Genomic DNA, 15,086 nt, shown 5'->3' with positions numbered 1-15,086 from the left:
ATATTATCTTGAAAAAAATGTAAAAAATGTAAGTTTAACAACATTTGACAACATTTTTAAACGGAAGCAATGAGAACCATATATTATTTTCCCAGTGCAGTGCACACACAACACTGTAATATACAGAAACATTATCCATGTTCTCCTCAATAATAAGTCGTATCGATTTTTATCAACAAGTGAGTTTTTTAAAAGTGATTTATTTTGTAAGAACGTTTTGTAGTTTGGCTTAGAAAAGGTGAGATGTTTAAAATAAACGACATTCATCTACATGCTCAGAGAAGATGTAGGTCACATACACCTGATCCACACACACACACACACACACTCAGAAAACATATGACCAACAAAGGACCGAGCAGCATCTCAGTCCTTCCACTCGCTGCCTGCAAAATATCTCATAGTGTGACACATTCTCCTGGAGAAGGTTCCAGGAGCCATAGTGACGCCGGAGCCGTGTCTGCTGCCACCGTGGAGCCGCCGTGTCCACGGTGACTGATCCAAAACTACATGCAGACACGCAAATGGTGTTTTCCATCCTTCATGACAGTCCACACGAAGCTTGACCGCAGACCAGCCCGGCAGCCCGCTGCGGCTTCCAGCTCCGTCGCTGCATCAGGACGGTGTTTAAACAACCGGAGAGTCATTCATATTTTCTTTGTTGTCATTACAGGCGTACCGAGGCAGCGTTCAACCCTTCGTCAACTTCAACGCCAAACACGACGCTGAAGTTCTCCACAAGGCCATGAAAGGCATCGGTGAGTTGTCGAGTCACAGACATTCAAAGAGAGATAGACAGAGAGAGAGAGATAGACAGATGGAGAAAGATAGACAGATAGACACTTTATTCATCCCCACCTCATATCAAGCCATCTTCATATTATTTAGATCAGACTTTCCGCCTTTGGGCCGCAGCAATCCCCAATCATTGGCGAAACATAAAGATGTTTTTCTGAAATTCAAAATCAACAACTCTCCCATGATATTTTTTCAGAATGTAAAAAATTCTATTAAATTGCATCATCCTAAAATATATTCATTGATTAATTTTGTTATGATTTGTCAATGTTTATGTTATATTTATGTGATAGTGTGATGTGATGTTTAACAAACTACAAGTTGAAACGGCAAAATCATAATCCATAAGTTGGAGCCTCACAATTATAGTTTTTCTCAATTGTTTACACACATTTCCACATTTACAGTTCAGTATGTTGGAGAAATTCTCCTGCGTGGTCGGTGAGGTTAATCTGCCCGCTACAAGGAAACAAAACTGACTGAGAGTATTAACGATATTCATTCTGCAGAATAAAGAGAAAGTGCTGCTCCAAAGCAGTGTTCTGAGCAGCCTCCACTGTACTTGAAGAGGCCTTAATAGTCATGAGAGGTTGTGTCCCATTCCGAGACGAGCCATGTGATTGGCTGTTGTTGTCAGCAACAGCTGAGAGCATGTTTTATCAAGGAACACAGAGAAGACTTTCGGTGCCGGGAAAACATACGTTGAGTGTTTACACAAATAGTCCTTTTACGAGATAACGACGAAAACATATATATATATATATATATACAGGAATGTAAGATATGCTGTGAAAGAGTCGGGCGTCACCAAAGAAACATATGCTTCAGCTTTTAGACATCACTTGGTGGCAGAATTATATTATTCATTAACATTGATCATCATTTTTCTCTCACAAGTAATACAGTATGCAGTACAGTATGCTACATACATTACAGTAATACAGTATGCAATACAGTATGCTACATACACTACAGTGATACAGTATGCAGTACAGTATGCTACATACATTACAGTGATACAGTATGCAATACAGTATGCTACATACATTACAGCAATACAGTATGCTACATACAGTACAGTGATACAGTACACAGTACAGTATGTTATATGCAGTACAGTGATACAGTATGCAGTACAGTATGTTATATGCAGTACAGTGATACAGTATGCAGTACAGTATGCTACATACATTACAGTAATACAGTATGCAATACAGTATGCTACATACAGTGCAGTGATACAGTATGCAGTACAGTATGTTACATACATTACAGTGATATACTATGCAGTACAGTATGCTACATACAGTGCAGTGATACAGTATGTAGTACAGTATGCAGTAACCCAGTACAGTTATACAGTATGCAGTACAGTATGCTACATACAGTACAGTAAGGCAGTGAGGACCGCTGGTGAGGTCAGCGTTGACAGTTCTTATGTCTTGATGTAGAAACTCCGTCTCAGTCTCTGTTCTTGCTGTGTGGCTGTGGAGGCTCTTGCTGGGATTTTATATTTGATCAGAATGGGATTCAATCAGGGGCTTGGGGCAGCAGGGAGGGGTTGTGGTCGCTGGGTCTCACGTCGCAGAGTCAGTGTGGAACAGAAAGAAGAAAAGAGAGACACCAGAAAACAGACCGACAGAGTAAAACTGTAAATACTTCTCTCCCTCACGGGGTGAAATCCTGAGGTGGTGCTGAGCGCCCACGGCTCTGATCCACACTGTTTGTGTCTCTTTCTCCCCGAGGTCCTTCTGACTTTCTGCAAATATTGATTGATAGATCTTCGCTTTGCTCCATCAGCGTCTGACCTCACGCTTCTGAAATGGTTGACTCTCCATTTATGAGATTACAAGCTGTCAATCAGCGCTCCTCGTTTGGTCCGAGCGCCGTGTAAACAAAACCGTCTGATCTGAATTTTCATCAGATATGAAAGACGGTTCGGAGCAGAACGTAATAACGTAGTTGAACGCAAAGTCGCCTCTGGTATTGCACTCATTTTGAGATGGCTGCACCTTTCTGTCTGATTGTTTTTGTTTTCACCGCTGCAGGTACGAATGAGGACACCATTCTCATGCTTATTGCGTCGCGCAGCAACGATCAGCGGCAGCAAATTAAAGCGGCTTACAAGAAGGCCTACGGCAAGGTAAGAGGGGCTGGAGACAGGAAGAGGTGAGACCGGCTCCCCGATCTGAGGCCTGAAAGAGCAGAATTATTAGATAATTATGCTTATGTTTACTTACACAATATACAGTATGTAGAATTAAAAGGCAAACACATACATGTGCACAGACTCACACAAACACACAGTCATATGCTGAATGTGGTTTGCAGCTAAATTAAAAAAAAAAAATTTCAAGACGTCTCCCGAGAACGAAAATATCAGGTCAGCATTTCCGACAAAGTACATGGTTCCCCTGGTGATCTGAACACAGGCACACGCACAAACACAAACTAAACACAAACAAATAAAACATTTGCACAAACACAGTACAGATGTACTCACATGTGAATGAACACAGACAGATGGAACGGACTGAAATGTGCCCAGGCTTCCTGTAATGAGCACATTCCCAACGAAGCCCAAGCCAAAATCTTTCATTACCTTCAAATAAAAGTCCATTTCAGATGCAATCTGCTGCAGTCAGTCAGAGCAGGTCGTTTACAAGGTAATAAAATATAGTATATAGCGGCAGGAAGCAAACTTACCTGTGAAAACTGCAAATTGGTTCCTGTTACTTCAGGGAACCTTCTGGAAACGTCGTCCGTATCATTTGTTGATGTTTCCATAACGTCACGTCCCTGTGGACGCTCAGCAAACATTATGGCTGGTTGTTATTACGATGGTTGTTTTCATTATGATTTTATTATCATATACTTTATGCGTCTAGGACCTGGTCAGTGCCCTGAAATCGGAGCTGGGGGGGCTGCTGGAGAGTTTGATCACGGCGTTGATGACGCCTCCTGCCGCCTACGATGCTTCTCTGCTGCACAAGGCTTTAAAGGTGCAGTTCAGCTCTCACTTCATCCCCCCTTAAGTCATCCTGCAGGAGGAGACGCAGAACAGGGAAGCCAAATAAGATCTGTCATGGGACACCAAGCAACCCTTACATCCAGGCCTTGAATCCAATGTTGAAGTGCTGTAAACTGTAGTGCAGCTAACACCACCCTCTGAAGGGAAGTCAATGGAAAAAGAAGAAACGTGTCGATAGAAATGTCTGGGTTGTGTTTTGCCTTGGGTGTCTTGGTTGTGATTTTGAAACAGATTTTTCCACCAAGAGGATGCCAAGGCACAGAGATGTGTTTCGGCCAGGTGGCCATGTCTCTTTCTTCCTCTGCGTGTCTGATGTCTTGGCCCCGCCCCCCAGCGCACCGAGAATCGGAGGAAACCAGAAATCAATGGGCGACGTCACAGATGCTACATCCATTTATTTTGTCCATATTGGAGACTCATATTAACGCCGGGCGTGGCAGATACCTACTGCAGGAAAAGCCTGGATCCACGTCTGAACACGGGCTAGAAGCCGTGCACGGTCGGCGTGTGCGGCTGGAAAACAACGGTTTGTCTTCAACGGCGAGCGTCTCCCCCCGGTGTCGTCTTCCTGGATCCTTCGTCTTCGTCTGAGCCGCTGCGTCCCTGGGGTCGGCCGGAGGTCAGAGCTGCCGCCGTAACAGACAGTCGCTGTGTTGGTGATGTTCGTCGTTCTATGTGGCCTCCATGTTGTCGCACCTCCAGGGGGCAGTTAAGGAGCCACACAGCAGAACAGCTGTTCCAAGGGAGCAGCCTTCTCACTCTCAGTTCCTCGTTTGAGTCCGTGAACCTGCGCCGTGGCCCCTGGAGGAGGTTCTCAAAGGACACACCCCACCACATATAAAAGTTGTTATATTTCATCCTTATATTTCACTGTTCTTATGATGAAGTACAGTGATGATGAAGTACAGTGATGATGAAGTACATGATGTGACCTTGTGACCCCCCTGCGCCGGTTGTGGAAAATCAGGATTTCTTAAAAGGTCATTTAACCGCGAGCTACGATTCTGTTCCTTTTTAGGGCCGGTTCCTTGGGTTTTGTCTTCTCATCCCTGAGCATTTCACTGCGTTGTTATCTTCCTCACTCTGTGCAGGATGAGAACTTTTATCTTTGCTTCCTAATTACTTTCTCCATCAACACGCTGTCATTCCACTCCGTGCGCTCGCCCCCGCCGCCGGCCGCCTTGGCCGTGGGGCCGGACACGCAGCTGGTGGAATGATGCATGTGACACATTGATTTTGAGATTGGAGGTGTTTCTTCTCCAACCCCACACGGGGAAATAGGGAGACGTCATTTCCCAGGACTCTTCTAGAAAGGTTGTTTTTGTTTTGGTTTGAATCCCCGGGGTCTCCGCAGGGGGTGGGGACGGACGACGAGGTGCTGATTGAGATCCTGGCGTCCAGGAGCACGGAGCAGATCAGGGACATCATCAAAACCTACAAGAAAGGTCTCCGCTTCCTCAACAGTTCTGACACCTTTGCAGTGACAAGCCTTGAGGAATAAACGCGGCTCACGTCGTGTTTATCCTCCTGAAGGCAGAGCTCGGATGAAGAGGATGAAGAGTGTGAGCCGTCTTCTTCACCTCCTCTGCTTTCCCTTCTGCTTAGAGTTTGGAGGAAAGCTGGAAAAGGAAATCTGTGGTGACACTTCCGGACATTACCGAGCGCTGCTGGTCATCCTGCTGCAGGTGAGGGAGGGAGGGAGGGAGGGAGAGAGAGAGAGAGGAAGGAAGAGACCGATGGAGAGAGGTGGAGGGAGGGTGGGAGAGAGGGAGAGAGAGAGAGGGAGGCAGAGAGGGAGAGAGAGAGAGGGAGGGAGGGAGGGGGAGAGAGAGAGGGAGGGAGGGAGGGAGGGAGGGGGAGGGAGAGAGAGAGAGGGAGGCAGAGAGGGAGAGAGAGAGAGGGAGGGAGGGAGGGGGAGAGAGAGAGGGAGGGAGGGAGGGAGGGAGGGAGGGGGAGGGAGAGAGAGAGAGAGAGAGGGAGGCAGAGACCGATGGAGAGTGGTGGAGGGAGGGTAGGAGAGAGGGAGAGAGAGAGGGAGGCAGAGAGGGAGGAAGGGGGAGGAAGAGAGAGAGAGGGAGAAGGTGTGAAGGATGTTGGACAAGCTTGTCTTTCTTTTCCTGGTAATGAGAGGCTCAAGTAATGACATCATTATAAAGCCATGAAAGGATGGAGTGAGCACGAGAAGAGAGAGAGAAGAGAGAAGTGAATATCCATATATAGGAAGCAGTTCTCAAGTCATCTGTTATCCATCCATCCTTCCATCCATCCATCCATCCTTCCATCCATCCATCCATCCATCCATCCATCCGTGTGAAGGGGAGCAGGGAGGAAGGTGTGAACGAGGCTCTGGTCCAGAAGGACGTGAAGGTAAAAAGAAGAAAAAGACAAAAGCATGAAACAGGAAAAGTGATAAAACACTGAACACAAACAATATGATTCTGCATTAAGACCAGAGTTTAACTTCAAAGTAAAGTAACATGACTTCACAAATATTGTACCTAATTACAAGTAGGTACTGATGAAATGAATGATTTAACAGTCAACAGAAGTGTTGCTGTGTGCTTTCTATAATCCTCAAGTTTAACGTTTCAGTCCAAACTCAAATGTTCATCAGAAAAATGATCAAAACGCTGAATTCAAATGAAATAAATGGAAATAACTCAAATATTCTGTAAAAGTTAAATTGTTATAAACTTTGTTCGTGGACGGACTAATCGTTACAGAGGAAATCAGAGACAAATACTTTAGGCTAATAAAGTATTTAATCTTGTACAAGAGGAGCAGTTTCAGTGTAGCAGCACAACAGAGCGCCACAGAGGAGGTGCTCAGTTCTCACTAGAGATCTGGGTTTTTCATACAGTTTTCTAGGAGCAGCGACGCTGACGAGTCGTTGAGACGTCGGTCAGCAGACGTCTCCGCAGGGGTCCTGCGGATGAGACAGTTTGGTTGAGACAGATCAGCTGTTGATGTTCCCTTATCTGATGGTGGAGACATGTTGCCTTTCTCTTCTTCACATTAAGGCACAGAAAGTGACTAGTTCATGTCTTTTTTAAGACATGAACTCTATTTAACCTTTATAAGAAAAGCAAAGTACACATACTTTGTACAAAAGTTCATTTAAAAAGTATATCGAAACATAGACATATAAAATTCTTATAATTCCAATTCCACAACTCACCTTAGTACCACCATCCCACATTCCTCAAGATTCAAGATTCAAGATTCAAGATTTTTATTTGTCACATACATATACATACTTTCATACATATATGCAGTGAAATGTAATGCAACGCACCCGGTGATAACACACAATATGTCCTAGGAAAAAAAAATATTTCTAATAGACCGACTTACTGACTCCTAAAACGTAATACAGTAAGTTGAATACTTATAGAATAAAAATAAAAATATATAGAATAAAATAAAATACAATAAAAATAAAATGAAATAAAATGGAATAGATAGAGGGAATATGCTTATGTATATACAGATATGTGCATTAAAGTGGCATGTGAATTAAAGTGGCATGTGAATTAAAGTGGCATGTGAATGTGAATAGTGTGAGGTAGTGTTTGGGATAATACAGCACAGTATGCAACAGTACGGCGCAGCAATACGGCATCATGAACAACCCTGAACAGTGAGACAGTATGCAGTACAGTATGCGGTACAGTATGCGGTACAGTATGCGGTACAGTATGCGGTACAGTATGCGGTACAGTATGCGGTACAGTACGCTACATACAGTACAGTAGGTAGTGGAGCCTAGTGCATGGCTCAGTTAGGACCCCTGGTGAGGTCAGCGTTGACAGTTCTGATGGCTTGAGGGAAGAAACTCCGTCTCAGTCTCTCTGTTCTCGCTGCGTGACTGCAGAGGCTCTTGCCTGACGCAGCAGCTGGAACAGTCCGTTATTGGGGTGATGAGGATCCTTCATGATCCTGCAGCTCTGCTACTACACCTCCTGGTGTATAGCTCCTGCAAGGGGGGGAGGGTAGTTCCAGTGATACGTTCAGCTGAACGCACCACCCTCTGCAGGGCCCGCCTGTCCTGGGCAGTACAGTTCCCAAAGCAGGCAGTGATGTTGCCTGTCAGGATGCTCTCCACTGCTCCAGAGTAGAAGGACTTGAGGATCCTCACGAGACCCGGAATTTCCTCAGCTGCCTGAGGTGGTAGAGACGCTGCCTCGCCTTTCTCACCAGAGTGTCTGTGTGAACAGTCCATGTTAAGTCCTCTGTGATGTGGAATCCCAGATTCCTGCAGTGGATCCAGCGTTATAAATATTAAATATTATAAATATTAAATATGATAAATATTATACAGTGTTGTTGGATTTGCAGTATTTGGGGATTTAGTCTGTACTGATGTGATGTTATGACATTATGAATTACTAGGATGTAAAAAGCAGAGAAATGCATTTGGTTGCCTCAGTACTTGTACTCTGTTCAATGACAATTAGTTGAATCTAATCTAATGTAATACTTAATTATGAGTAGAATTACACTGGATTGTTCACTCGAGGGGAAATACATGAATAAACACACACACACACACACACACACACACACACACACACACACACACACACACACACACACACACACACACACACACACACACACTGAGTTTGATAATCTGGTTTAAAGACATCGACATCGTGGAATAACCCATTTCTGCAGAACCAATTTTCATCACTGATATTGAGTTTTGATTTAAGCAAACCAAGACCGCGTTGTGTGTGTAGTGTGAAGATGTGTGGTGAGTTTGTGTGTATCATGTAGTGGGTGTATTTCAAAGTTGTATTGGTCTGTGCATAATGATATTATCACTCCAGGTGTCATGTTGGCTCTGGAAAGACAATTCTCAATTGCTCTGGTTAACGGTAAAAAAAGGTTAAAATGACCAAACAACCCCTTCAATTAAAGTTAGAAAGAAAATGTGTGTGTGTGTGTGTGTGTGTGTGTGTGTGTGTGTGTGTGTGTGTGTGTGTGTGTGTGTGTGTGTGTGTGTGTGTGTGTGTGTGTGTAGGACCTGTACGCTGCAGGTGAAGGGAGGTTTGGCACTGATGAGGAGAAGTTCATCACTATTCTGGGAAACAGGAGCGCGGAGCATCTCAGGGAAGGTGAGTCTACCCTGAGACTATAGTCTGATTAGTTCCTTAATGTTGTTCTTTCTAGTAATTATTTAACTCTTGCATCACTGGGATATACGTATATATACTGGGATATACGTATATATATATATATATATATATATATATATATATATATATATATATATATATATATATACATATATGGGATAGCTCATACTAATTTGCATGGCTTTTTATCCATATATACATTTAGGTTTTGTGTGTTTAGTGGCTTCACACGAGGTCGATGTTAATATCTACCTGTAGGAAGGAGAGATTAATCAATATTTATCATCAGTGATATTGCATCTTCATGTCATCAAAATAGAGTCAAAATAATAATACACACATTATTGGGTCTGAAGTTTTAATTGATTCGTCACTAACAGGAGAATGTGATGAACGACTGATTCATAAACAGATATTGTGATGGATAGATTATGGATGTAATATGATATAATGTATTCCACCAGAGAGACCGAGTAGAATCAATCTAAATAATGTTGTTTTCTTTTGCTCAGTGTTCACCGCCTACAGGGCTCTGTCTGGGTTCCACATCGAGGAAAGCATCAAGAACGAGACGACCGGGAACCTGGAGAAACTGCTGCTCGCCGTGGGTGAGACCTGGGTTTGGACGGGAACTAATTATAAACACACTTTACTGCTGAGTGTTCCCCAAACACGACGGACCCGAGACAGGACAGACCCCAAACAGGACGGACCCCAAACAGGATGGACCCCAAATATGACAGACCCCAAACAGGACGGACCCCAAACAGGACGGACCCCAAACAGGATGGACCCCAAATATGACAGACCCCAAACAGGACGGACCCCAAACAGGACGGACCCCAAACAGGACGGACCCCAGACCAGTTTGACCCCAAACAGGGCCGACCTGACGGATATCGACAATAACACACAAAACGTCTCCAGATGACAGTTAGCAACAGAAATCATCTCCACGTCACAAAGGGAACGGTTGAAAGCCTCAGAGGTCAGAATACTGTGGCATCAGTCATCATTTCATCCACAAACATTTCATTTCCACATGCATCAGAGCTGAGAGGAACTTTCTGATGGAGGAATTTTTCACTTTTATCATAAATATTATTCACATTGAGCTTTTACTGTTGAGGTATTGTCATTTGTATAAATGTTGTATAAATTGTATAAATAATTTTGCTTTTGCTTCATTGGTGTTGCTAAACTATGTTTTTAAAATATGGTATAAATACACATTATATTGATGGTTATTCTGTAGTTGTAGTGAATGAGTAATAATAGTAGTAGCGGTCGTTTTTAACGTTGCATTCAATATGATCACTGCATACAAATGATGTATTTCTATCTGCTAACATTTTTATTTCATTCAATGCATTTTCTCTTTGTTTCATCTTCTATAGTCGACATTTCCTAAACTGTCTTTCCTTTCATAAACTGCATGTGCTGTAGCAATGACCACATTTCCCCTGAGGATTAATCATGGCCCATTGTTGTCACTCTGAGCAGAACAGTAATATCTGCAACACAGTGTTCTTTTTCTAACAGATCTTCCGTTTCCTCGGCAGTGAAGTGTATAAAGAGTGTTCCTGCGTTCTTTGCAGAGTCTCTGTTCGGGTCCATGAGGGTAAGAGTCCTACACGACAAAAAGATGGATTTAATAAATGTCTCAGGCTAGGAATCCCATGATGCATGCCGAATTTTACTCCCAATTTACCAAACACTTAGGCCCGCTGCCTCGCTGTGTGTCGTAGAACTCGTATTTATCTCACATTCAGTTTGAAAAATCAACATGTGAGATCACGTCTCAGCGGTCGGTCTGATGTACGACCACGGCCCTCTGCCTCCAGGGAACGCAGAGACACTTCATCAAACGTTGTTTTTCTAAATGTTTTGCACAACTTCTGGAGTTTTTCTTTGATTTTCTTTCTTCTTCTCTCTTCTTTCTGCGGTGTCTTGGTTTCAGCGCGCCGGGACGGACGATGAGACCCTGATCAGGATCATGGTGTCTCGCAGCGAGGAGGACATGTTGGACATCAGGGAGAACTTCAAGAAGCTCTACGGAGCTTCTGTCTACACCACTATACAGGTAACTGCATCCACCCCTCCATCCAACATTCTATCCATCCATCCATTCTTCCTTCCTTCATTCCATTCATCCATCCATCCATCTATCCATGTATCCTTCATCTGTCCTTACATCCATCCATCATCCGTCCTTACATCCATCCATCCATCATCTGCTCCGACATCCATCCATCCCTCTATCTATCCATCATCCATCCTTACATCCATCGATCTATCCATCCATCACCTGTCCAAACTTCCATCCATCATCGTTCCAAACTTCCATCAATCCATCTATCATCCGTCCCTACATCATCCATCTCTCTTTCCATCCATCCATCATCCTTACATCAACCCATATATCCATCCATCCATCATCCACCATCTACCCATCCAACCTCCCATCCATCCATCGATCTATTCATCCATCCTGACATCCACCCATCCATCTTCTAAAAAAAGCTTATTTATTCCAATATTTCAGAAAAAAATCCCAAAACAACACAATATAAAGGGACGTTCCACTCGGAATGAAGAGGAGCGCAGGCAGAACACCCTTACATTGACCGTTCAAAAAAAAAGAAAGTTTTACAAAATAATCTTGGAGGCAGGTAATGAATAGACGTTCCAGCATCAGGTCTTCGTCGTCCCTCTGAGGACTTGACTTGTTTGCTGACAAAGCTCCAAACCCAGCAGGAGAATTATTTTGGAAAAAAAACAAACCAAAAAACACCAAAATTAACCATACATCCAAAACACTCAGTAAAGAATTCTGACCCCTGAACGTTGTTTATTTTAGATGACTTGCATTATTCATAAAATGCCTTTCTTTGTTATTTGTTTTCACATGTTAATTAGTGTAGCCGGCTGGCTACGCCTTTATTCAGGACTTCAACAGAAACCACGCTCAAGTGCGGAAATAATAATAATGATAAAAGTAATAAACACAGGATGGAGGTTTTGCCGGTGCCAGTCAGACAGAGCTCTGCTCCGAGCGTTCTCTCTGGCTCCCGCTGCAAGACAAACACAGACATTAAGAAACCACTCTCCCGCCGCCGCCGCCGCCGGCCATACAGCTTAATTGCCCACAGTCGGTGCCGAACGCGGGGAGAGCCGGCCGACCGACCCGACTTCCCCTCGCCTCCAGCCAACGGCTCGTCAGGCCAGAACCTGACTGGGGCAACAACCCGAGAAGCCGGGATTTCCTTGGACTCTGGAGACAAGGGAATCTGCAGTTAGAATTTAGTAAAAACTAGTGTGGTAAAAACAAAAAAACGGAGCAGTGCCGAACCGGTCTAGAAGCTCGTCTACCCGGGGCATCGGGTATACATCAAATTTCGACACCTCATTCACCTTCCACTAGTCCATGGAGAACCAAATGGATCCATCAGGCTTATTAACCAGCATGATGGGGCTACACCAGTCGCTGGTAGACTCCTTTATTACCCCCATTTCCAGCATGGCCTTCAATTCGCCTGCAAGATTTTGCGCTTATTATCGCCTCGGGCAGGCGATGCGGCCGTGTGTGTATTCTCACACCCGAGGTTGTTTCTATGTGGTGGTGTATGAGCAAGGTGCCAGTAGCAGGGGAAAGACATGCCAGCAAACTGCTGCTGTGAGGCCATGTCCACACCCTGGCTCGACGAGAGATGGTCACTAGAAAGAACCGCAGTCTGATTGATTGGGTGATTTCCTCCTCTGTCTGAGTGTCACGGCCCACCCAATACAATCTGTCCCTAATCACTGAAAAGTATGGGTGAGTGAGCGTGGCAATGGGGTGCACCAAATCCCCGTCAATTTCAGCGACCCGTTCTAAGGCAACGCGCAGGTTGTCGTCCCGAGACTGCTCGAGGGGAAAATCCTCTGCCGTGTCCTTGGCAACCTCGGATGAGCCCTCCCTGTCTCTGATCGCCGCACAACACTCGCATTTCCCTACCGGCCGTGAAGGCACCTTCACAGTTTCCCTCATCAGAGCTGCAAACCCAGGCCAATCTATACCCATTAACCAAGGGTGCATTAACCAACCGCAGACTTTACCATATGCTTTTCTTCTTGGCCACCACTTTCCAGCCGTACAACTGGGTATGTGTGAACATCCCAATGCGGACACCGAATGTTCACCCATGAAGCCACCCCCCAAGCTCCGAGGCGAACCCGGCTCTGCTGGATCATGGTCTCCGTACAGGTGAAATCCAGCAAAGCCTGATATCCACCCCCTTGCACCCTTACCACAATGTAGTCGGCCCCTTCCAACGGGGAGCAGCAGCTCCTCGAGGGCTTCCGTGTCCCCTTCCTGGGTCCGAGCTATGGCCAGGTGCCTCTGGGTCTGCTATTGCAGGACCACTCTCCACGCTTCCTACATCCTAGCCAGGCAGCTGACCAGGTTCTCCAGCATCTCCACACCTCCGTCCTTCTACTTGAATCTTGTAGCCGGCTGGCTATGCTGGTTCGGCAGAACGATGGAGACTCGCCGGGTTTTATTAAGGACCTCAACAGAAACCCCGCTCAGGTGAGGAAATAATAATAACCATGACAGCAATAAACACAGGAGGTTTTCCCGGCGCCAGTCAGCAAGTGCTCTCTCAGGTTCTCACTGCAAGACACAGACAGTAAGAAACCTCTCCCCCGCCGCCGCCGGCCATACAGCTTAATTGGCCACAGTCGGCGCCGACCGAGGGGAGAGCCGGCCTACCGACCCAACGTCCCCTCGCATCCAGACAACGGCTTGACTACACCCCCCGTCTAATACAATTAGCTTTGTGAGGACAGAGGCAGATCTACAGTATCTGACAGCATCAGTATCAGCTGGACTTTCTCTCTCAACCTTATACACAAGATACCGTTTTTCTCCAAAACTCAATGTGGTTTAGTTGTTTATTTGTTGTGTTTTACTACTAAATACTACTTTCATCTACACCCCGAGTCACTTAGAAATCATACATTCTGGTTTCAAGAGGCAGAATGTTTAACATGTAAACACTCCATTTCAGTAACTCCAGGTGCATTCACACAGACATCCAGGACTTCCTGCATGAACTGAAACCCCCGAGGTGCGAGCGTCCTGGGGTTCATTAGGTGAAGCCACCTCCGCCGGCTGGAGGGAAGCATTACCCTCCACACGCCGGAGCGACGGGTGTTTTGTAATCACATCCCGGAGCGTCTACGAAAGTAAAGCCGCCTCCTCTGCGCTCTGTTTCCCCGCTGCAGGAGGACACGACCGGGGACTTCTGCAAGGCTCTGCTCTACCTCTGCGGCGGGAATGATTGATAGCGCCGGTCGCCCGTGACGCGAGCCGTGGCTCCGACTAACGGCCGCCGAGGATCCTGGGAGATAAACACACGAGCTGGGGAATGTGTTGATCGATCCAGAGCCCTCGTCAGTTTGTCATCAGATTGCTTTGGAATAATTTAGTGTGGATCGCTTTGTGAGGGTTAGTGCTGTTTGTTGTATAAGCATCAACTGTCTACTGACATTATATTGTAAAGTACACAAAATAAAATAGTTTCCAAAAGCTACTACCTTGTAAGGAATAATGTTTGTAATGTAGTAATTGTTATGTGAGGAATAATTTGCAGCCAGGTCGTTATCGCTAATGAACCCCGACAGGGTGATCAGTCGGGTGTCACTCTGAAGGGGCTTATTCAGTGATAATGAAAGGCTGGCTGCACGTTATCCCTCCTATTACGTGAGCATACTGCCACGGAATATTGATTTGAAATTATTTTATAACTAGTCGAGTTTAGTTCGTTTGAAAAACAGTCACAACAACAAAGAAAACTATTCACCCTACATGTCACTAAACCTTTTACTACTATTAATGTCAAATTGGACATTTACATGAATTTGGGGATTTTGATAATGACGTCTGTGTCATTCTCTTTCTCTTTCTCTTTCCATTGTAGTTTCTATGTAGCACAACTAGATGGTGTTGACATGAGTACGTAGGCGGAGTGATATGAGGGACGTCAAACCAAGCAACCGTGGCAACGGTCATTATTATAAGATAGTGGTCATTATCCATAAATAAGTGACCACTGTTGACCAATCAGGATCCA

At 45.0% G+C, this 15,086-nt stretch overlaps 1 protein-coding gene across 1 annotated transcript; it reads left to right on the top strand.

The window, feature by feature from the left end:
* Positions 1-679: 679 nt before the first annotated feature.
* Positions 680-14,298, top strand: anxa5a (annexin A5a; the record flags this gene model as incomplete). The annotated part of the gene is made up of 11 exons (XM_080007825.1): positions 680-758; positions 2,847-2,941; positions 3,687-3,800; positions 5,184-5,274; positions 5,435-5,514; positions 6,146-6,196; positions 8,856-8,949; positions 9,483-9,578; positions 10,533-10,591; positions 10,931-11,053; positions 14,239-14,298. Exons 1-11 carry the CDS (start codon positions 746-748, stop codon positions 14,296-14,298), a joined length of 876 nt encoding a protein of 291 aa, XP_079863951.1. The 5' UTR covers positions 680-745.
* Positions 14,299-15,086: the final 788 nt, after the last annotated feature.

This window comes from Zeus faber, assembly GCF_960531495.2.
Source record: "Zeus faber genome assembly, chromosome: 10".
Taxonomy (NCBI): Eukaryota; Metazoa; Chordata; class Actinopteri; order Zeiformes; family Zeidae; genus Zeus; species Zeus faber.
Note: the sequence above shows the minus strand (reverse complement) of the source record. Positions and strands in the feature narration are given on the sequence as shown.